Below are 21,970 nucleotides of genomic sequence, written 5' to 3' on the forward strand. Positions count from 1 at the left end.
TGATCCTGATGAGATTGTATGCGCTTCGTAGGTCTAGTTTGGTGTAAACGGTGGCCTCTCGTAGTTGTTCCAGGGCCGGAGGTACCAAAGGCAAGGGATAGCGGAATTTTACTGTGACATTGTTAAGTCCACGGTAATCTATGCAAGGTCTTAACCCACCATCCTTTTTACTCACGAAGAAGAACCCGGCGGCTGCAGGAGATGTGGATGGACAAATGAACCCTGAGTCTAAGGCCTCCTCAATGTATTCCTCCATAGCTTGATCCTCAATCCTGGACAATGGGTAAATTCTGCTTTTGGGAGGCATGGCATTGGGAAGCAAATCAATGGCGCAATCCCATGGACGATGTGGAGGAAGTTGTGTGGCCTTAGTCTTGCTGAAAACATCAGACAAATCTTGATATTGATTGGGGATGGATACTTTTACCTGGGTTTCGGGACTCTCAATGCTAGTGGTGAGACATGGTTGAGGCTGAATTGAAAGGCAGTTCCTCAAACAGAATGGAGACCATTGAGTTAACTCCCCTTGGAACCAGGAAATGGAAGGATCGTGGATGGTGAGCCAAGGAAATCCTAAAATGACCTCGTATTTGGGTGAGTCAACGACATACAGGGTGATGTTTTCTTGAAACTGTGAATATTTACCCCTGTTGAAGACTTGGCCTTGAGTGGGCAACCGATACTGCGATGGCCTGGTTCACCGCAGTAGAAGCACAGATGATTTTGTCGACATCTTGCTCGTTCCTCCTCCGTCAATCGAGAAACGTTAAGTTGCATGGGTTCAACAGATGATTCTTCAACTGTGAGATGGCTGATAGGGGAATGATTATAAACTGTTCTGTCAGTACGTTGCTTGGGAGTCTGTCTCATGAGATTATCGATCTTGATGGTGAGATTAACAAGTTCTGAAAATGATAAATCCCCTCTACGACAGGCGAGTTCAGTTTGCAAATCAATATTGAGGCTGTTGTAAAAGGTAGCTTTAAGAGAGACATCATTCCATCCACTCTGAGCTGCCAGTGTGCGAAATTCAATAGCGTAATCAGCTGCGGTGCGGTTACCCTGTTTTGCATTCATGAGTTGTGTTGAAATATCCCTGCCCCCTGCGGGATATCCAAAAACTTCTTGAAGTTGAAGTAGAAAATACTCAGTGGATCTCCTGAGTTGTGTATCGCTATCCCACACCGCTGAAGCCCAATCGAGGGCTTTTCCCGTGAGCAAAGTCATGAGAAATGCACATCTCTTCTCAGGTTCAAATCGATCCTGTTGAAACTCAAAATATAGTTTTACTTGTCGAATGAATCCTTTGCATTGTTCAGCAGAGCCATCAAACTTATTAGGAAGAGCAAAGCTTACCGTTGAAGGCGTGGGAGGAGGAAGAGATCGTACGTAGTGCGTCAGGTGTTCGTTGAGTGATTGTAGCTTTGCAAGTTGTTCCTGATAATTCTTCAGAATCTCGCTTTGGTAAGCGAATGCGGTTTGTAAGTTGGAAACCTCCGCTGGATTCACGGTAGGCGAAGTATTCTGTAATGAGGGCGCTGATGCAGCATTAGAATCCATATGCAGAAGTTTATTGCAAATATCCAACAACAAACACGTAGAAACAGGCAGAGGGTCGATAACAGTCAAGCAGTCTGATCTTACAACAATCCAAGGGATAATCCAAGAGACGTTAGTGAGAAGCCAGGCAGAGAAGTCAAACCTTGAGATCAGTCCACACAAGCAAACAATCTAGAAAGGGAAATCCGTGGAATCAATGGTCAGAGAACGAGGCAGAATCATACACATGCAGACAATCAGAATAACAGGTAAACGCTTGGTAAGGCAGGGTAAACTGGCAATACTTCGCGATGAGAAAGCATATGGTTCCAGCTTAAGTAGTCCCAAACAGGATGTGAATGTAGATGCAGCAGAGGGAGCGCTCAGTCAGTACTCGGGTGATGGCTCCCTCTGCTGGCTTGGCATTACAGATGACAATAGATCCTTTGAACTAAAGAGAAATAAGAAGAAGCTACTCTGTAAATATTGCATTGACAAAAGGTCAGTCTCTAACAAAATTACAGTGCTTTAAAGAAAACCAAAGACTAAGAATATCAGAGCCCTTCATTAAGTAGTGAGATCAAGGTCAGTCTGTACACTCTGTACATCTTAATTTGGTCCGTGGCTGCCTCATGTCTATGTCTGTGAAAAGGGTTCAACAGGTTCACCCAACTGACCAGGGGCAGGACATTCACCCATTCAGTGGAACAGTAATATGATACTACTGATCTGTCTGAGGGATTTGAGCATAACGCAGAATCCCAACAAAGCAAATCCCATCTTTGCAAAGTCACACAGGTGTCACTGTTCCCAAGTGACTGTTACTAGCCAGGGATGAGTGATTTTTTATTATTATTTTTTTTTTTCAAAAGGGTTGGATCCCTTGTGCTCGCAGGAATCAATAAGCATATCTTTAGAGCAGGGCTATTTCTGACTGCACAATGGGGCCTGGCTACATTCCTTGCTTCACACACTCTGTCCACTATTTCATAGGGGAGTCATTTGAAATACAGTGGTTTGTTGTCTAATGAGGACACTGTTCATTCACTGGCTATCACATTGAGTGTGTTTTAATGCACAATCATACAATGACTATTCTTAAGCAATAATTCACACTAACATGAAAGGTTGTGTGGTCACTTACTCACCCCTGTGTTTTTCCAAACCTGTATAACCTACTTTCAAATAAAACAGTCAAAATAATATTACAAAATAAGACATTTTGAATAACGTTGTGGTCCAAACAACATCGGACCCCACTGACTTTCATTGTATGAATAAAAAAAGTTCATACATTCCAAAAGTATTTTATGCTCCACAGACAAAATTATTGTACACAGGTCTGGAATAAAAGAGAGGGTGAATAAATGTTACAAAATGTAAATAAATTTGCCCACAAATTAAATTTACTCATGGTCATGTAAAAACATTTTAAATAGGCTTTATCCTCAGCTGATTGTTGATATTTCTGAGGTTTCATACTAACTCCTGTCATATGTTCATAAGTCTACATCACAATGCGGGTGGTCAGTCTGGACCACCACACAAAATGGGCCTTGGTCTGATATGAGAGCCCCTGTGACCTAGATTTGGTAGGTTGATTAAGTGAGAGCTCTTAAATTTATGTGGCCCAATTGGCTGCATAAAATATTGTCCCCTGCTGGCAAATTTTTGCCCTCTGGCCTCATGAGCATGTGTAATGGATATCTCTTTATTTTTATAACTTTATTCTTTGACTGATAATTTCTGAATTAAAAATGCTAAGTTCTGCTGTGTTTGTGTCTTAAGCCTCTCATGTGCTATGCTCATTATTTGATCCTATCCAAATACACTAAGGAATGTTGGCACCAGTCCATGTTTATGACTCTGGAGTTATAAACAGGATGACTTTTATGAATTTCCAATTAATATAGAAATACGGTATTCCAGGACCCTGATTTGTTTTATTTTTCTGACTTTACATTGCTAGTGACTACCATTGCTGCACACATGGACCATGAACTTCAAACTGGCCGCTTGCTATTGTTAGTAGCCTTGTGAAACTTTTAGCCCCCTTTTAACATTTTTCACACATCAGTCAGTAGGAAGATTCCATGACACTGGTCCTCTAAATATAAAGCCGGTTCCCAGTTCCTTCTCGGCAATAGCCATGTTTCCATCAAAGGCTGGCCTCTGGTGCATGACTGGAACAGATGCAGCTTCTACTCACTCTCCATTACACAAGCTCTTTTGGAGTCTTGGTGTGTCCCTATAGGTTTACAATCATCTATCGGCACTTGTTTGGACAGTCAGCTCACTTGAAAATGACAAAATAAATCCCAGTTGCAGACCAGAATATATGAGACGGTGTTGCACCCATTTACTTTATTCACCTGATCATGCAAACACTCATTGTGGCCTTCTCATTCCCTTGTGGGTTGTACTTTTATATTTTAATGATTCATTAAATGCAAAGGGTGTTATATTTGTACTAAAGCAACCCTATTATCTTTTGTCAGCTGAGCAATCTGTGACTCAATGGATTTGATTTATTTGTAAAATTGAAACATCGGCTACTAGAACATTTAAAAGTATTGTGATTATTTTTTACATTTAATAGTTTATTAAATAAAGGATTGTCATATGGTTCCAACTAAAGATGGCTACATGAATTGTATAGTTGAGAAATTATACATATAGCTATTTTTTTTTTTTATAACAGCCCAGTCAGAAGTAGTTTAGTATCTTTATCTATATACAGTAATATACTATATTTCAGTTAAACTATCAGGTAGTCTTGAGTGAACAAGCTTTGTCTTTACACAACGGTTACTTCTCTCTGGTTACAAGAAGGCCCCTCTGAGGGGGAGTACCCTATTATTTTCCTAAAAAAAAGACATTTAGTCATGTTGTTATGAATATCAATGTCGTTTCTATCTCTTCCAACGTTAAGCTGAGGACACTGGAACCAATGACCCATTTAACCTGCAATCTGGCAGGAATATAGTAACAGCTTTGTCCACCTTTAACAGACTTTTATTTCTTAGCTTTCCTGCTGCATTCACTGGCTTCATACACATTTCTAGGTGACATTCACCTTTTGGCAATATAACCCTTCAAAAAGCATTCGATCATAAGTATATCTTACAAAATATGCATAATATTTTAATGAAATGTCTTTCTTATTCATGTTATGCTGAGAATACGTTTTTTTCTCTTCAGTATTCTGAAAAGATGTATTATGATATGACTAACACTTTGGAATACAATATGTCTGACCATTTCATGTCAGATATAAAGGTTAAGTTATAAATGCAATTAAAGGATTGTCAATAGGGGATTCGTTAAGTGGTGTCAAAAGTCTGATAGATCACTAGCCCCAGTAGTGACTGAAGGCTAGAGGTTCAAATGAGCTCAACAGAGTGATTTGCATGAGTTGTACAAAGCTGTCATATATGTGGCCAAAGACTAGTTTAGAATTTCATACTTGACTATCTTGTATCATTCTCAGGATGGAAAAGATACCCAGAGGAATGCATTTGAAACAGACGATCACTCTCGGAATAGAGTAAAAGTCAAGGTGCAGTTTCAAAACAAGAGTGCTTTTGAGAACTGACCGAGTCAGCATACAGGGCATAGCCTATGACACCGAGCATCATCTGGTTTCATCACAGAACATTTTATCCTCCAGCTATCCCATTCAGGATGGAGCTTTAGCAATGCCAATCAACAAACTGATCTGAGCTGATTTAGTAATGGATCCTATTCAGCCTGTGGTTAAAGCTAAGCTTGGGAAACCACAGTCCCTGTCACTGACAGCCTGTGAACCACACGTCTGAGTAAAGAGCGTCTTTCCATGGGATGGTATTTCAGCATGTCGTTTTGAAGGCAAGGTCAACAGTGGTGCTCACATGGTTGTGGTTGCAGAGGCTCAGCTTTTGGCTTCAGGCAGGTCCTCTCATGGAGGGTATACCCCAGCTTAGCCCATGGTCCTACCCCTTTTCTTTCTTGACTCCAGATCCAATGATTGCATGAGTTAGCAGATGCCAGAGCCTTGGAGTGGAACTGGCAATCAATAAACTGACTTTGCCTCTGCCAAATCTCATTAAGACACATGTTCTGTTTTCATCTATATGGCAGACAGAGCTGTGGCGCCTCATATCCTGCATGCCCTCTTTTCTAGTTACATGTTAGATGTAATTTGACCGTTTAGTCCACGTAAACATGTCAAAATCTAGTGGCACACTAGTTGACAACTCCTTAAACTAAGAAACATAATATACATTTGTTTTAGTTGCAAAGGTCATACTTTTAACCATCAAAGAACATTAGCAGATAATTCTCAAAATCCGGGAAGCAATATCAATAAATATATAATTGGTACTGATCTATTAAGTCCCAGGTAAAAAAAAAATAAAATAAAAAATATGTATATATAGGCCTATAATTTCTAAAGTCTTTCAGTGGGTCTTTGTTAATGGGAGTATAGATTTTAACAGGTTAATTCTTCAGACCATTTTTTGACTTTCAACTTGTGAAATTAAGATAGTGTACAGACTGACCTTGATCTTACTAGCTAATAAAGGGCTCTGATATTCTTGGTCTTTGGTTTTGTTTTAAAACAATGACCATTCATTTAATATGTTTGCCTGTAGATTAATTGCAAGAGCAAAGAACTAACAACACTAAAGTCATGGGTTTGAACTTGAAAGCATTTTAAATCATATAGAAAAAGTGGTCTGCAAAATGAATAGATGTTAGTGCATATGGAGATTTGAAGGTAACAGAAACGTTTATCGCCAGTGACCTGTATTTTACTGTAGATAAATATAATGCCAACCATCTCCCTCTCAAATATTAATCTGTCTTAGAAAGCACCTGCATGAGCCATGTTCCCTCTTAGCCTTAACCCTAACATACACACCCACATACACATTCATACATATATACTTCCTCTCCCATGCTGTGAGGCACTGTTTGATGTCTCCGTTGCTGACATCTAGTGATCAGCATGAAGAGGAACAGAAGCCCTGTCTGAATAAATCTTCTATGTGTTCTTCTATGTGTTGCCCACAGCTGATTGACTAGACTAAGGCAGAGAACTATGCATGCACAATAAAAATTAATCATGGGTCTTGTGATTTTCATTTTACAAAAATTAAGGTAATAATTCAATTAAAACTAAAGAATCTTCTGAGATATGAAGGACGCAATACTACTCAAGGTACTGAAGATTAACTTGAGATTGGCAGAAACTGTGTGAGTGTTATGTCCCCTTTAAGGGCTCCCTAAATTGAGATAAGTTTTCATTGATTAGTTAAATTGCCTGTTTCTTAGCATCCACCTTGCAGTCAGTAAGAGGAACTGGAATAAGTTACTTGATAGTCAGGGTCCAATCTTGCACAGAACAATAACTATAGTCACAGTACCAGATGAAATTCATTTAACTGCAGAAAAGCACACTATGCTGCTCTACTATGATTATGATCTTAGCAGATCATTTTAAGTGAGTATATGTTAAATTGATGAATATTTCAGCATTATTAACACTATTAACTACTAAGATAGAGCCAAGTTAACCTGTTCCAGATGGTTGTGTCCACACTGAAACACCTTCTTTTGTGAACCCTGATGTTCAAGAACCAGGCAGTTTCTACAAGCTAGGACAAGATCTTCAGCCAAGGTGAGACTGTAACGCTATACAAAGAAAGTCCTCCTGTCCTGTAAACAGATGACAGATTAATAACTGTAACAGATCACAGGCCTCACTTGTTGCTGGGGTATTGTTTACATTTGTGTCCACAGAAACAGTTAGGACATTAAAAAATAAATAAATAAAAAATCGGACATCCCTGTAAATAAGATTTTTTTTTATTGTTGTTGCACACGTTTTTTAAATTAGAAAATTATTATTTAAATTATTACTATTTAAATGATTTTAAATAGAATTTTATATACAAAAAAGGAACTGACTCTTACATCAAATTCAGTTTACGATTACATTAAGCCTGAAGTCGAGTTTCAGACTCAAAAAAAAAAAAAAAAAGTTTTGAAATAGACACTAAACATTTAGAGAAAATATAACGCTACCAAATCTTCAATTGAAAAGATACAATTCTACTAGATGGGAAGTGGGCCCTTCATACACTGATATACATAGCAATAGTAATGTGGTGTATATACAGTAGTTCTATCATGACAAATCTCCGAAGATTTTAGTATGGTACTGGATATGTCAAAGTTGCTGTTGGTTATTGCTGTTTTTGTAGATTATTGCTACGAAGCAAGTACAGGAACTTGCCATTGCCCAATACACATGCCGATACGGTGCTGTGAGTATTTAAGACTTTTTGCTACTGCACAAGACAAGTGCATATATAGCATATCAGTACATGTTGAACTGGGGAATATGGAGGGTCTCAGAGGACTCTAAAAGCACCCTGCAAACTGCTCTTGTGAATGCTAACCAGCCATTTAAATTGAAAGCAGCAAGTTCACTGGATGCATGCAACATGAACCAATCAACTTGTGCAAAGTAGTTTAATGATGTGAATATCATCAATTTGGACCCATCAGCGTGCGCCATCTAGAGCAGGGGTTTTCAAACTGTGGGTCGCGACCCACTCGTGGGTCACGGAATGGAACAAGGTGGGTCGCACAAAGTCACTTGGCTGCAGCTAATTTTGCGTTTCAATGACACACAGACACTAACACAGTTCAGTCTAGGGCTGCACGAATGTGACGAGTGGGGCGGGGCCTAGTGCCATGGGAACAGAGCTAGGCCGGTGGAGTGATTGGGAAATGAGCAACACTCACCGGTCTCAAGAACCACGGAGGAGATCGGAAAGATACAAAAGAGGAGCGATGACAGTGAAGGACGAGAGAGGACCAGGCCTGGGTTTTATTTTGTGTTTGTTTTTTATTTGTGCACGGCAGTCATCCGAGAGGGGCTGTCGTGCTGTTTTGTGTTTATTTGGTTATTAAAACTTTGTTTGATTGTCCGCCGGTTCCCACCTCTTTCCACGAAGGAGTCATCGAGGCGGTGGGCTGGAGTGAGTTCGCCCCCCCCCCCCCCCCCCCGGCAACTCACTCCAGCCCACCACATCGAGCACCCTCGGCGGCAGACTCCTTCGCCCTGCTCGATGGCACTGCGGATTCACCCCAGCGGCGAAGGATCTTCGGCAGCGCGCCCCTCCTTCCTCCCTGGCTTCGGCACCAGTGTAAAACATTAAAATCTTCACAATCACAGGAAGAAGGAGGCGGGAACTGGGAACCCACTCATCACAACGATATAGCCCACCAACATTAATAATGAACTGCAATATCCTTAGTGTGATTTTCAAATTGCAATTAAGTCCGTGTGCGTTGCGTGTTTTGAAGGTCTCAGAGCAATGTCATTAAAAGGTTCAATCGGTCTTTTTTTACCTATTTCACAATTATTTTAATCTCCAAACTGTTTTAGATAGTTCTGCTTTGCTTCTTATGCTTTTCTAAAAAAGTGTTGGATTGTGCTCCGTTCTCGCCGACACACACGGAAGGATCATGAATGCAACAAAACACAGCAGCGCAGATCACACTTCACTGGAGTGAGCCTGCTTCACGTTTTTATGGACACTACATATTTTAACGCCAGTAAACAAAAATTAAAACTTGTAAATTTGTAGTGAAATTTTCAGTTGTACTCTAAAATAAAATGGTTATTTTTCTTAAATACTTAATTTCTGTCATAAAAATTTTAAGTAAGATTAGGTTTAAAGTAATTTCACTCGTTGTTTTTTTTTTTTTTTTAATATTTTGGTGGGTCGTGAAATATATTACACTTGTCTAGGTGGGTCGTGGAATGGAAAAGTTTGGGAACCACTGATCTAGAGTTTCATGCCAGATCTTGGCATTTATCAGTGGCTTTACATTTAAGTTATATTTCCCTGCGTTTGGTTCGTGAGACCTCCTAAGCAGAACACAGAAATTCACACAAAGAAAAACACAAGAAATAAATCTTTTGCGGCGTTCTACCTGTCCAGGTTTGCTGTCATTCTTGGCTGATTGGGTATGTAGGTTTAAAATGAAAGAAACTTCAGTATGTCCTGGCGTTTGACACTCTGTGATGCTCAGGGATATTAAGCCACCAACAATTCACTGCTGGTCAAGTGATCTCAACATAGAGATTTCAGTATTTCATGTGTTTTTACATGTGCTTTATTTTGATGTCTGTGGCACTCCCACACTTTGTGCTCCTTCTAATTTTTTTAAAAGTCCAAAGAACTCACAGATCTCTCAGATTTTTCAAAACAAGCTTCCACTAAGGAGAGATTCATATGCCAGCAAAATATTAAATATGCATATTATGAACTTATTTATTAATACACAATTATGATGATATATATATGGCATTGACATGTGTCATGTTATGTACCTGTGTATATATGAATGTACTTGTGTATATATATATGTACATATATAGTGATGTTAACTTTGTTAGTTATATTTGGGATTTTGTGTTATATGCAATATGTTACATCAGTTGTTCGCAAACATCTCACACCAAATACCTCTCTTAAATCACTTGACTTTCACTGAGTCCTAGATTAAAAAGTTTTACTCAAAAGGGGTATAAAATAAAATAAAATAAAATAAAATAAAATGTGTTTAGTGGTATACATACCACATTTTGGGAACCACTGTTGCTTACTTTACTTAATCTGTGATGGGTGGGAATAGTGAGAGCTTGTGGGTGTGTGTGTGCGGGCATGCATGTGTTGCGTGCGTATCCGTATGGCATGTGTGAATGTCTTTGAGTGCGTGATTTATTTATTTAATTATTATTTATTTATTTATTTTAATTTTTTTTATTACTGTTTAATTATGATTATTTTGATTTTTAGTTTTATTTGATTGTATCTACTCTGTTGTTCTGCTGTTCTATGTTGTTTGGATATGATCTTGAGGACCCCCATGAAAACGAGATGTTTCATCTCATGGGGTTGATCCTCTAATAAATAAATGTTTATAAATAAATAAATATGTCTATTAAAATATGTATTTAATAGATATACTATATCTCTACAATTAGGGTACAATGTGATTTTTTTACATTTTATTTTATTTTCCACTTAACCACTAGATGTCACAAAAACTCCCCACAGCACTTTCCCAATCTCTTACCTTGTGTCGTTCCATAAAGTAAACATCAAAGTCAATTTGAGTAAACTCTTCCTCCTTCATTCTGTCAGAAACGTTCATAAAATCTTGCAGCCTTATTCCTAGCACCAAAGACCTGTAATAAAAGAAAATGTATCAAAATCAGTTATATAAACCAGTAGTCTGACAGACTTAATGCAAAATAAAGAATAAAGTTTTCCAATAGGCCTCTTCATAAAGGGCGCGAATTTTCGATATGAAATAATGAGAGATAAAAGACATAATGTCTTCTGTGGATACTTGCCCGAAGCACATTTAAAAACAGTCAGTTGTAAAATTGAAATTACTCCAAGATTACCAATATGTGTACTATTATTGTAATATTAAGTATTCACCGTTGAGTCTCTGCTGCAAAGCTAACGTTACCGCTCCAGTGTCCCGCTAAACTGACATTTTAAAAGTGCCTTTTTAGTGATATTACGACTTTCTAATTATATGACTAAATTCATAAAAAATTTCATGGCTTTCAGCTTTTTTGGTACTGAAATAAAGTGGATTGACAACCCTGAGTTCCGTTGTATTTATATTTGAGATTTGTTATTTTTATTTCTCATTAAAAAAATAAATAAATAAATAAATAAATAAAAATTAGTTTAGTTATGCCCATTGGTTATGGTTCTTTTCCACGAGGTTCTCCACGAGATGGAGCTATATCACCGTGTCTTTGTGCAGGAGTAGGCCTATTTTGCAATTAATTAAATTACTTTGCCAATAATTAAGCCCCCCCAACCCCAATAATTTATTATTATTTTTCCCCACAATTTAGAAGTTAAGTGAAAAGTTCAAAGCACCCTGCTACATTTATTAGAACGATTATGACCAAATGCTCATGATTTTCATTACATTCATGTAGCATAGGCTATTAATAACGTGAATGCTATTTCTTGTCAGTAGTCCAGTCATTACTGAGGTGAAAAGTGTTTTTGGAAATACCCTCAGCCCCTCCCCAGCTCAGTATCCTTTTTTCAACTAAACCATGGCCTAGTGACACTAAAGTCTTGCTATAAGGAACATTTGTACACATTGTGAATCTTTTTATAAACCTCACGGTGGACTAGACCAAAAAAAAAAAGTGTATGCCTTCAAAGAATACCCACATTCATACGCAATAATTCTGAATAATATTTTCCATCCCTGATGTTTGCTGTAGGTGGTATTCAAGGGTAATGGCAGTGTTTCTCCTACAGATATTGCTCTGCATTGAAATGCAAGTTCTAAATTTGGAAATTGTGACTGGCACAGTTTTAAACCCGTTGTCATTTGAGTTATTTCTTTTAAAGTTAGAAAGGCTTTTATTTTCTTTAAATCAATAATTCTGTAATTTATCTGAAAGAATCCCTTATCCTAGTAAATGTTGTATTAATTACAGTGTTTTTGTTTCCTAGTTTCTTATATTGCATATTGTTTAAAATGTATAGTTTATATAGCTTTGTATATTGTGTATAGCGCAGTTCAATTATATATTTGTAGGCCATTTATACTCATGGTTCATGAGGCAACATGTGAGAGAGCGCGTGCATGTGTGGGAGGGTGGGTGGAGCCTGACTCATCAGTATTTTCCAATCACCTTTTCTTAATTAGATCTACTCACCTATGGAACAGAAATGATTTTTGGATTATCCCACTCAGATTAGGGACAGTCCTTCAGCATCAGTGTGTTATTTCACTCATTGAATGGACAAATGGCACTCATTCTCTATTTTACTGTGCTCACGCCACTCACTAACTTTATAAGCAGACTGCATAAATATGCATTTTGTCAGTGTTTCTTTTTGTTGGTCATCACTCCTACATGTTAACAACCACGCAGTGTGCAGAGCAGTTAAGCATGCACAGGAAATGTGACACGTTCTGAAATGACAGTTCATGGAAACTAAATTGCTTCTGCCCTTTTCTATATGCAAATTAACTGCTGCAGGGGCTAAACTATAGGTTGAATTTATGCTTACTAATGTACAGACATCTACAAGGGAGCACAATGTATCCAGAGAGTAGGGTATTAACATATTAGCTAAATGTAGGATTGAAGCATGGCCTATAATCATTTGTAATACCGCTAACTGATGTGAGATGTTTCATAGTTTGATGTTGCTTCTCTCGACAACACATTTTATACATCCTAGCAACCATCCAGAACTCTTTAGAAATTGATTAGTGACACCAACATCTCAATGAATTTACATTGCCTGTATCATAAGAACATCTGGCAATAGTTTGCGGTTCAGTGCTCCAGCTATTAAGCCTGACACATGTATCTACTGTCTTGTGAATTTCTCTCAGAGAGGATGTTTCGGCTCCTTTACGTTTATTTTGGTTTCTGATCATTATCTCCAAACCACTTTATTCTTTGTTTCCAATATAACTCTTGTAAATTTGTGCAAGTCGATGGCAGTCTAGTATTATTGAATGAAGGGTGTTTGAGTATAAAAAGTGTACATGAACGGTGTACGTCTATTGGGAGAAGGGAATTGTGAAAGGTACACCCTCACCTTGGGTCCACTGGGGGTAATAACAGGTCTGTATCAGTGAATAGTGTCAGTCAAGTAAAGTTGTGTTGTGATTTGTGTTTTATTCATGGCGGTTTTGCACATGACCTTTCAGAACACAGTGGCAGATCACATGTAGAAGCTTGTCTTGTTATTTGATATAAGATAATGGGAACAGATTTTCTTCTTAGCATGTTTCCCCAAGGGTGGTCATTCCTATTTTCCCAGAGTCCTATGTATTCCAGATTTATATGGCACATAAGAACACATGATTATGTTCACCAGACTATAAAGTATGTTCTATTCACTCAAAGATTCAATTATGTAGTGGAGTTGGGGTAGTTGGACTTGGCTGTAGTGTGTAATATAAAATATGAAACAATAAGTAACAACATACAATGAAGATAAAAAGACATTAATAAACATCTGCCACTCAAACTCAATAGACTCAAGATTTGAAAAGGTGGACTCGGACCCAACACTGTTATGTTCTTTGATAACAATCTACGTCTCTAATTTTTCAAATTATTTCATTACAGTCCTCCACAAAGTCTGCCTTCAACATCAAGTGAATTAATAAAGCGGTCTCTATCTTTGTTGTTAAGTTGAACCTATTGTATGTGCCATATAAATCCGGTGAACATAAGACTTTGGGAACATAGGACCCTTTTTCATGTGCTATACAGATTCATGTGTTTCTTATGTGCTGTATAAATCTGTGGGATAGAGGACTCTAGAAACATAGGCATGCTCCAACTTCAATGCACACATAGCATGAGGGCCTTATTTTCAGGAAGCCCATGTGTTGTATGAAAGTGGAACCTTTAGATATCCTCAGCCTACACTATGTGTCAGTCCCTGAACATTCTCCCCGAAACTTTAAGCTGCGATATATTTCAATGACAGGTGGGTGAACTCAGATTTCGGAGGGTAATGCGGTGAGGAGAACCATGACGAGCATGAACTTCAAAGGTTCATGATCTAGTTACTCCAATCGTGACTTTTTTCCGACCTAACCCATTCTCTCTTATCTTTCACAGATCATTACTGTATATACTGTTGTCATTTCCTTTTAATGTAAATTTTAGATTCTCTATATAGATAATTGTGGTATTGTTGTACACTTTTAATTGTTAGATATCGCCTAGAAGGTCAAGACCTCTGAGGTTATAGTTTATGTGACATACCCAATATTTTTCACTAGAACTTGCTTTAGCAAAAGTAATCAGATATTAAAGCATACCGACTTCTTTGGAAGTGCCAAGTAATTGGCTATTTAACCGGGACTTTTTTTGATTTTGTCAAATGATTTGTAGTTATTTTTCCTTCATAGCATTGCTGATTCCACATACGTTTTACTTCTCACTTGTTCAAGGAAGAAGCCTCTAAAAGCTGATGTCATTAACGTTTGGTGCAGAGATGCTCACACTGTGCATTTTGGATGCAAAGCAGGACCCAAGTGAAAACGAAAGTGCTGACAAACACCCACTCACATACACACATATAAACAGATATACTTTTATTTTCAATTTGAACGTCTAATGACAGATAACTTGCTGACAGTATAGAGCGCTTGTTTTCAAAGGGTTAATGATCAAGCCATGTGGAAGAGGTATTTAGCATGAAATCACAGGAACTGCAACAGGTGAAGGGAGATCCAGCAACTCATACTCTCTCACAATCATGTTTTATTTCATTTCTTTTAATTTGTCAATTTACAAAAGCCAACAAGAGACTTTTTCCTGCAAAAAGTACCTGTTTTTATTCTCATTAAATTCTTCAGGCTGTCAGTGTGCATCTTCCTCCAGGCCTCTACCTCAGTTCTTTCTCTCTGTGTCACTGTATGTGTTTGACACCACCCTTCAGTAGAAGGCTGGGTCTGTGGTCAACTTTGCTCTGCTTATCGTAAGCTGCCACAGCCTCTTACCAGAATTGATGGTAGACTGGGGGTTTCTCAGTGACATCACTTCATGCGACAAGGCAGAGCTGTTGCACTCATGCATGAAGCAGAAAGCGGATGACATGTGTTTAATCATCTTTTGAGTACTAGAAGATGATCAAAGTTTCATAGTTCCTTCATTCATTCATTATCTTCTTTCTTTTCTTTACTTGCATGAATTTCATCAACCCGCCACAGTTTCCGCCGTGGGCTCTGCTATTTCTTGTGTATCTCTGGCAGTTTTTTTGCATGATTTAAATGAGATATGATGAAGATCTGAAGCTTTCGACTCCCTAAGTCACTGTTGTTTTGACGCTCAACAGCAATGATATCCTGCTTGGTCATGGTGTGTATTTGAAGTTTCACTTTTCAATTCAATCATTTTTAAATGTCTTTACAAATAATTAAATTAAAAATGCAACATGATGAAGGAAATAATTAAAGGAACTTAATTAACATGAACAAGCATATCATTACTATAGCGTTACTTACTTTCCAAATATAATATCAGTTATTTACAATTGCTGGGTCACAATTCGTAAAGTAGGGGAAAACAATACTAAAAGGCATTTTTAAAATAGCAAAATAAATAAGCATGCCATTGCTTAAAAGAGATGCAAATGCACATATTTTTAGTTTGTCAATGTCAAATTCTATGGTATTTTGATGTTAATTTATTCGTCACTTGGTATTAACTCGGCAAATTAGTCAGGTGCCAGGTTGCACGATGTGCCTCAAAAAAGGAACAAACAAAATTACAAAAGGCAAAATAAAATATGCCACTTAAATGTCAATTTTTCAAAATTAAGATTTATACATCATCAGAACGCTAAACAAATAAGCTTTCTATTTTTGTGGTTTGTTAGGATAGGACAATATTTGCCCGAGATACAACTATTTGAAAATCTGGAATCTGAGGATGAAAAAAAATCTAAATACTGAGAACATCGTCTTTAAAGTTGTCCAAATTAAGTCCTTAGCAATGCATATTACTGATTAAAAAAAAAAAAATGCTACAAATATACCCCAGCGACTTAAGACTGGTTTTGTGGTCCAGGGTCACTTATGGTAAATATGGATGATCTCATCATCTCTAAGCAGTAGCTTGTTGTGTATCATGCATTGTTTGCTTTTAACATACATGAGTTTTATGCATGCCTGCATCTCACTCATGTACAGAAGCGAATGGCAGTTCTGGGGGCCTTACAGCAGAGTTAAGTGTAGCTGTTAGTGTAGAGTTGTGTAGTTAAATATATAATACAGATGGATATAAATAAACAACAACAGAGGGGTAGAAAAAGGCACACACACACACACAAAAATGATGAATACAAAATTATATTAACTGTTTAAATATATTTAGGTTTATTATCAGAACCAATGTTATCCAATCACTTGAGAATTTCCCAAAGAAATTACCAATAATATCTCACAAAAAAACAAAAACAAATTTAATCTGTTCTGGACACTTAAGCAAACATACAGAGCCAGATATAAAATGTTTTACTGAGCAGACAAATTAATGCAATAAAAAAAAACTAAGAAAAACATGTATTTTGTGTTTTCATTGGCAAAATTATCTATATCTTGTCTATTTTCTCACCTGCGTTTACTGCAGTACACTCAATCTTTCACCGAAAGTAGGTAAGCAATACGCATATACTGTTTAAATACTCATTACATAAAAAAGCAAAAAAAGACATTTGCACTAAATAATTAACATCTAAAATGCCTTATTAGAAAAAAAAATGGTCTGGTAAATAAGTTTGGTCTCATTTATAAGAGATAGCTTGGTATTCTGTCCCTGCTTAAACTGACACATATCTTAGTGATCAGACAGAGATGTGACATAACACATTGCTGGCCAGAATTCATAAAACATCATGCTTCTCTTTAGTCGTTCGTATTTTTCCGGAAGCCTTTTCCCTGCATATAGAGATGGAGGGTTTTCAGCTCGTCCATGACCTTCTGCTGGATATGCACATCGCTGACCTGTAAGACCAATGAAGATGAAGAGTTAATAAGAAACATACAGAAACTCGATTTATCTGTTTTTCAGTAGTTCGAAACCCATTCTTACCCTATCACTGGCAGACTTCAGTTTTTGGAGCTGTAAAACCGCAAGCTGATTTGGGTTCATTTTTTTCTCCAAAATCTAGATAAAAGTACATTTATGAGTGTTTTAGTTGATTCTGAGTAAAATATTATATTATTTATTCATATTTAATATATACTGCAAATAAGTACAAGAATATTTACCACTGGAGAGGAAGTTGTGGTTATGTCAGACATCCTATATAGCTTTTTACATCTATCTTTTTTCTGAAACAAAGAATTGGTAGTAAAGAAATTAGTCAGTCTGAGGAAACAACCTACGCTTAAGAAATGGCCTTTAGTTTAAAAACTAAATATTTAAGTAAAAATGTTTCTATATTGTTAACAAACCAGGTTGCACACTGCTAAAAAGACCAGCATGATCTGGTTTTGGTTAGTACTTGTCTAGTTAAACCCAGACATGATGATGTAACATTTTAACAGTTCAACAGTTTATGATATTTGTTCTGAAAATGGAATGCGCTGACCTCATAAACACAGTTTCTTAGCTGATCCATAATGTGTACAAGATCAATGTGGTGGTTCATTTCTTCATTTTCTTGTACATAGGCCCCATTCGTCTTATCGAGAACATCTTGAAATAGGTCAATGATTTTCTGCAGGACACAGCTATGAAGATTTTTCTGATGAATGAAAATGATACAGTTCAGTTTAGAATACATTCGTGAAACCCGATGCCACCAGAAATGTAGATGGCATGAAAGTATGTCAACAAAAAATTTCCAGAGGTGCATCTTGATCATATTTCTGTACTGTTAAGACATGCGTACATGCACATGGCTTGAGTAGTAAAAACATTTTCTTTGAGTGAAGTCTGAAATATGTAACACACGACACAGAAATCAGTTTTTTATAGGTGTATTAAGACTGTTGCTAAAATTCATAGGGGCCAAGTCAATATTTTTATGGGTTGGGCTTCTTTTATGGGTTGGCCCCATGCCCAATTAGCTGGCTATATCATATGGGACCTCATTGAGCCCTGCCTCATAACAGGACTCCCAATATATTTAATTTGCCAACAAATAACATATGATATGTGATAATGCGATAGCTCATAATATGAATTCAGACAAAGCATCTTACCTTTTTCTGAATTTTGTCAAAGGAGTTGTGCCTCAGGAGGATCTTCTCACCATCCTCAGGTGTCTGAGAGGATCATTCAAAAATGGTCACCAATTGAAATATTCAAAGTCTCCAAGGCATTTTCCAAATACCTTACTAGTAAACTGATTCTGCACATGAACACCTGACTTTTAGTTCTAGTTGCAGCCCTTTGTGGTAGGACATTAGATTATTCCCACAGGCATATCACCCTCATTTTGTATGGATTAGTTTTATAATAAATGCATGCAGTTATTTGCATGTGAATAATGGGCAATTTGAGTTCTAGCTCTAGGCTGATAGTAGGGTCAGAATACTCACCACATCTTTGCTGACAAGCTTGGCTGAATTAGCCATCACGCTCAGGTCAAAACAGGGTTCCTCGATGACACACTTGCCATCTTGGAGTACCGCCGTGCATTCATGCATGGGAATGCCGAAAATCAGGATCAGAAAATAATACAGCAAAGCACTGGCCATATTCAGTTGCAAAGTGACTAAATGAATGTATGTGAATCCAGGTCCAGCTGATACACCTGCTTAATTCCGTTCTTCCGTTTGCCTTCGCTCTGGTCCTCACCTTTGTATTTATTCTAGTTTCCTGGTGACGTCAGCAGAAGTCCCTTCTCTTTGATTCTGACTTTCCAGTTGAGATCAAGACAGGTGATGATGTCAGACTCCTGAAGCGTAATACAATCCACGTTGGCTAGTGTATCCAATGGGGATTGTGTCTTGGCTCAGATTGACACTGCAGAATGCAAAGTTTTCTGGCTGCTTCATGCTACTCGAAGGAGCTTAAATAAAAGAAAGTCACCACAAAATTGCATTTCAACTCTATAATGAGGTCATGACATTTATGCGACTCGAGGATGTCCCAGATTCTAAATATCTATGCAAACCACAGTCTTGGTCAAGGAAAGTTAATTAAGGACAACATAAAGCATAATGAATTATACTTGTACTAAAGACAGTAAGAAAGCACAAAATGTTGTATTTGCATGATAATGACTCTAAAGCTAGACAGATTGGTCAAATGGAAACTTGTTTTAACCGATAAGGGTCACTAATGGAAACTGAGGGGATTTGAAATCTAGGCCACTTTGCAATATCTTATCTTATCTCATCTCATCTCCTTTTTTTTCTTTTTTTAGGTCAGTAGCTTCAAATCTATATTACTTTGTCACGTTATAACTTTAAGGCCTTTTCTTAACCAGGAGTGGATATTATTTAATATCTCTTTATTAAACACTCTTTATTCTCCTTATTCAGTTAAATCTGGCAGAAACTCTTTTCTTTATTATGCCTCAATTTGCTTTTATATGGTATAATGCCTTTTATGTTTCGATTATCAATATAATGCTTTACCCTTGCTCCAAACCTGGTTTCAACATATGAAATTCATCACATATTTTACAGAACCTATAGTGACAACTAGTTTTGCCATTTTTGTATCAAAAGTTAGTTTACTATCATACAGTGTTATTAAAATGCTTGAGATTAAGTATGAGATATGATTTATAAAAACGCAATGAAAAATCAAGGCACAAATCACAAATAAGTTCAATTTAAGTGTCTTAGCAAGACAAAGACGAGGCAATTTTATAAAACAAATGTTAAAAAAATAAAAACATCACCAGCAACATTTCCACCGCATATTCTATTGAGATGTGTTGGAAATAGAATTATAGTGGAAATGATAAGGATGTTTCAGAAAAATTTACATTTACATTTACATTTACATGAAAATGCCAACAATTCTACAATGATGCACATGTTAGTAGACAAACTGAATTATTATTCTTCTCTTTAAGTCAAATGTCCTCATTTTAATCAGCAAATTCCATCTAAGCCTTTGATTATGTGTCTGTTGACCCTTCCACGTACATTTCCAAACAGCAACACACTTTAAGATGTGCACCTGTGCAATCCCCAGACCCAAGGAATTTCCAGCTTCTGTTGCCGTGTGCTCAGCATTAAATGAAAAGAGACAAATGGGGAATAGGGTTGGGGAGGGGTAAGGGGGGATTTCCAGAGTCATAATGCTTTTTTCTTATCCACACTTCATCAGCCCTTTACTCTGCTTCTTTGAAATGAATGTCAGTGTAAACAGGAAGCAGTTTGAGCTGCTTAAAAATGAAAGAAATCTCACCTATATGTTGGGCCATATAAAAAGCCAACATATATTATAATACAAGGCACCCTAACTTCAGTAACATCCCATCGACCATGATTTGCTACTTGCTAGTCAGATGCAAATGGTATTACAGGGCGGGACGTTCTCATTCTAGCATTTGGTTGGACAAAACTGCAGGATAACTCATTGGTATTGCTTTCGGGTAAATGTGTATATCTGATTTTAGTTGACATTTCTATCACATTTCTCTTTTCTATCACATTACCCTGCAACCATTAAACTGATATTCGGAAACAATAGTTGCACATGTCTGCTTGCATGGTGCTAAAAGGTGTTGCATAGCATCTTCACAGTGCTATACAGCAACAGAATTTCTATAATTTCTGTGCTACATTTAATTTCTATGCAGCATGCCATACAGGTAGGTTTCTAGGTTTATGTTTACACCCAGTCAGTGGACGCATCAGGTCAAAAGCACATAGAAATCAATTATGCTTTGGGACATTGGCGGCAGTAAATGAAAGTTAGGTTCTACTTCTAATTCTACTTCCTGGAACAACAAAAATGGCTTTGGAATGTTTGCTTTCCAGTGTACATTCAAAACAGAATTGACTTCCTTGTACGTTTTGTTTTTCCATGTTGGTCCGATGGCCACAAAATTACAGCTCTGCTATTGCATTACAATGATCTGTTCTAGGTGTATATGAGTGTATTAACAGGTCAGAAGACTTCGATTTTTAATCAACATCACAAAAATAGCATATTCTATTCACAAATCTTTGTATGTACCTCTGTGTTTCAAGTAACAGTTCAATATGTTTTAAGTACAGCATTAAATTATTTATTTTATTTTTTATTAAACATTGGTTTAGAAAACAACCATGGCTTTGTCTTTAAATTAAAGAAATGTCATTAGTGCTGCAACACTCTTCAGACTGCTTTGTACTGCTTTATGCTTCTTTAAGAATACACATGCAAATGTGCCAGTATTTATTTAACCACTAGATTAAAGTTATGGAAATGACATTATATGTAGTCGTATAGTAGTACATGTTGTTTTGCGAATCTGTGAGAACCTTTGATCATGTTAACCCCATTAAAGCAAAGTAAAGCTGGCTGGACCGCAGACAGCTCTGCAGCTTTTTCGAAACTGTGGTGAGAGTTGGCATGTGTTGAAATGGGTAGTTTCATGACTCTTAAAGCAAAAGGGGAAAATATATATACAATTTTTAGATCCATAAGTTTTGTTAAAGCTCCAAGAATCATTGCAAATCCTGTTGCTGGCAGGAAAGTGCGTGTGTTGGTGAGTATGAGCATGTAATCATGTACTCTTTCTATATTTTCTGGTTTGTGGTTAATGCATCATCAGCAGTTAAAATGACTTTGCTGAGAAATAGCACTTGCATCATCATCATCATGGCTCCCTGTATGTGATGCTGGTGTCTTCAATGGGCATAAGAAGACTGATCAGCCAGCTTT

General features: G+C 37.2%; 1 protein-coding gene across 1 annotated transcript; it reads right to left on the bottom strand.

Annotated features, from left to right (window-relative positions):
* Window positions 1-16,593: 16,593 nt before the first annotated feature.
* LOC132098360 (uncharacterized) lies at window positions 16,594-19,094 on the bottom strand. The gene is made up of 6 exons (XM_059504497.1): window positions 18,679-19,094; window positions 18,340-18,402; window positions 17,724-17,879; window positions 17,401-17,463; window positions 17,222-17,296; window positions 16,594-17,133 (listed from the first exon to the last, which is right to left on the bottom strand). The coding sequence occupies exons 1-6, from the start codon at window positions 18,835-18,837 to the stop codon at window positions 17,035-17,037; spliced, it is 615 nt and encodes a 204-aa protein (XP_059360480.1). The 5' UTR covers window positions 18,838-19,094; the 3' UTR covers window positions 16,594-17,034.
* Window positions 19,095-21,970: the final 2,876 nt, after the last annotated feature.

This window comes from Carassius carassius, chromosome 22, assembly GCF_963082965.1.
Source record: "Carassius carassius chromosome 22, fCarCar2.1, whole genome shotgun sequence".
Classification (NCBI taxonomy): domain Eukaryota; kingdom Metazoa; phylum Chordata; class Actinopteri; order Cypriniformes; family Cyprinidae; genus Carassius; species Carassius carassius.

Excerpts from the sequence above, each read along its gene's own strand:
- LOC132098360 (XM_059504497.1), bottom strand. The coding sequence starts at position 18,837 with ATGGCCAGTGCTTTGCTGTATTATTTTCTGATCCTGATTTTCGGCATT. Across the intron at positions 17,464-17,723 it reads TAAGAAACTGTGTTTATGAG|AAAAAAGATAGATGTAAAAA; the intron begins GTCAGCGCATTC and ends TCTTTGTTTCAG. Across the intron at positions 17,297-17,400 it reads CCACAACTTCCTCTCCAGTG|ATTTTGGAGAAAAAAATGAA; the intron begins GTAAATATTCTT and ends ACTTTTATCTAG.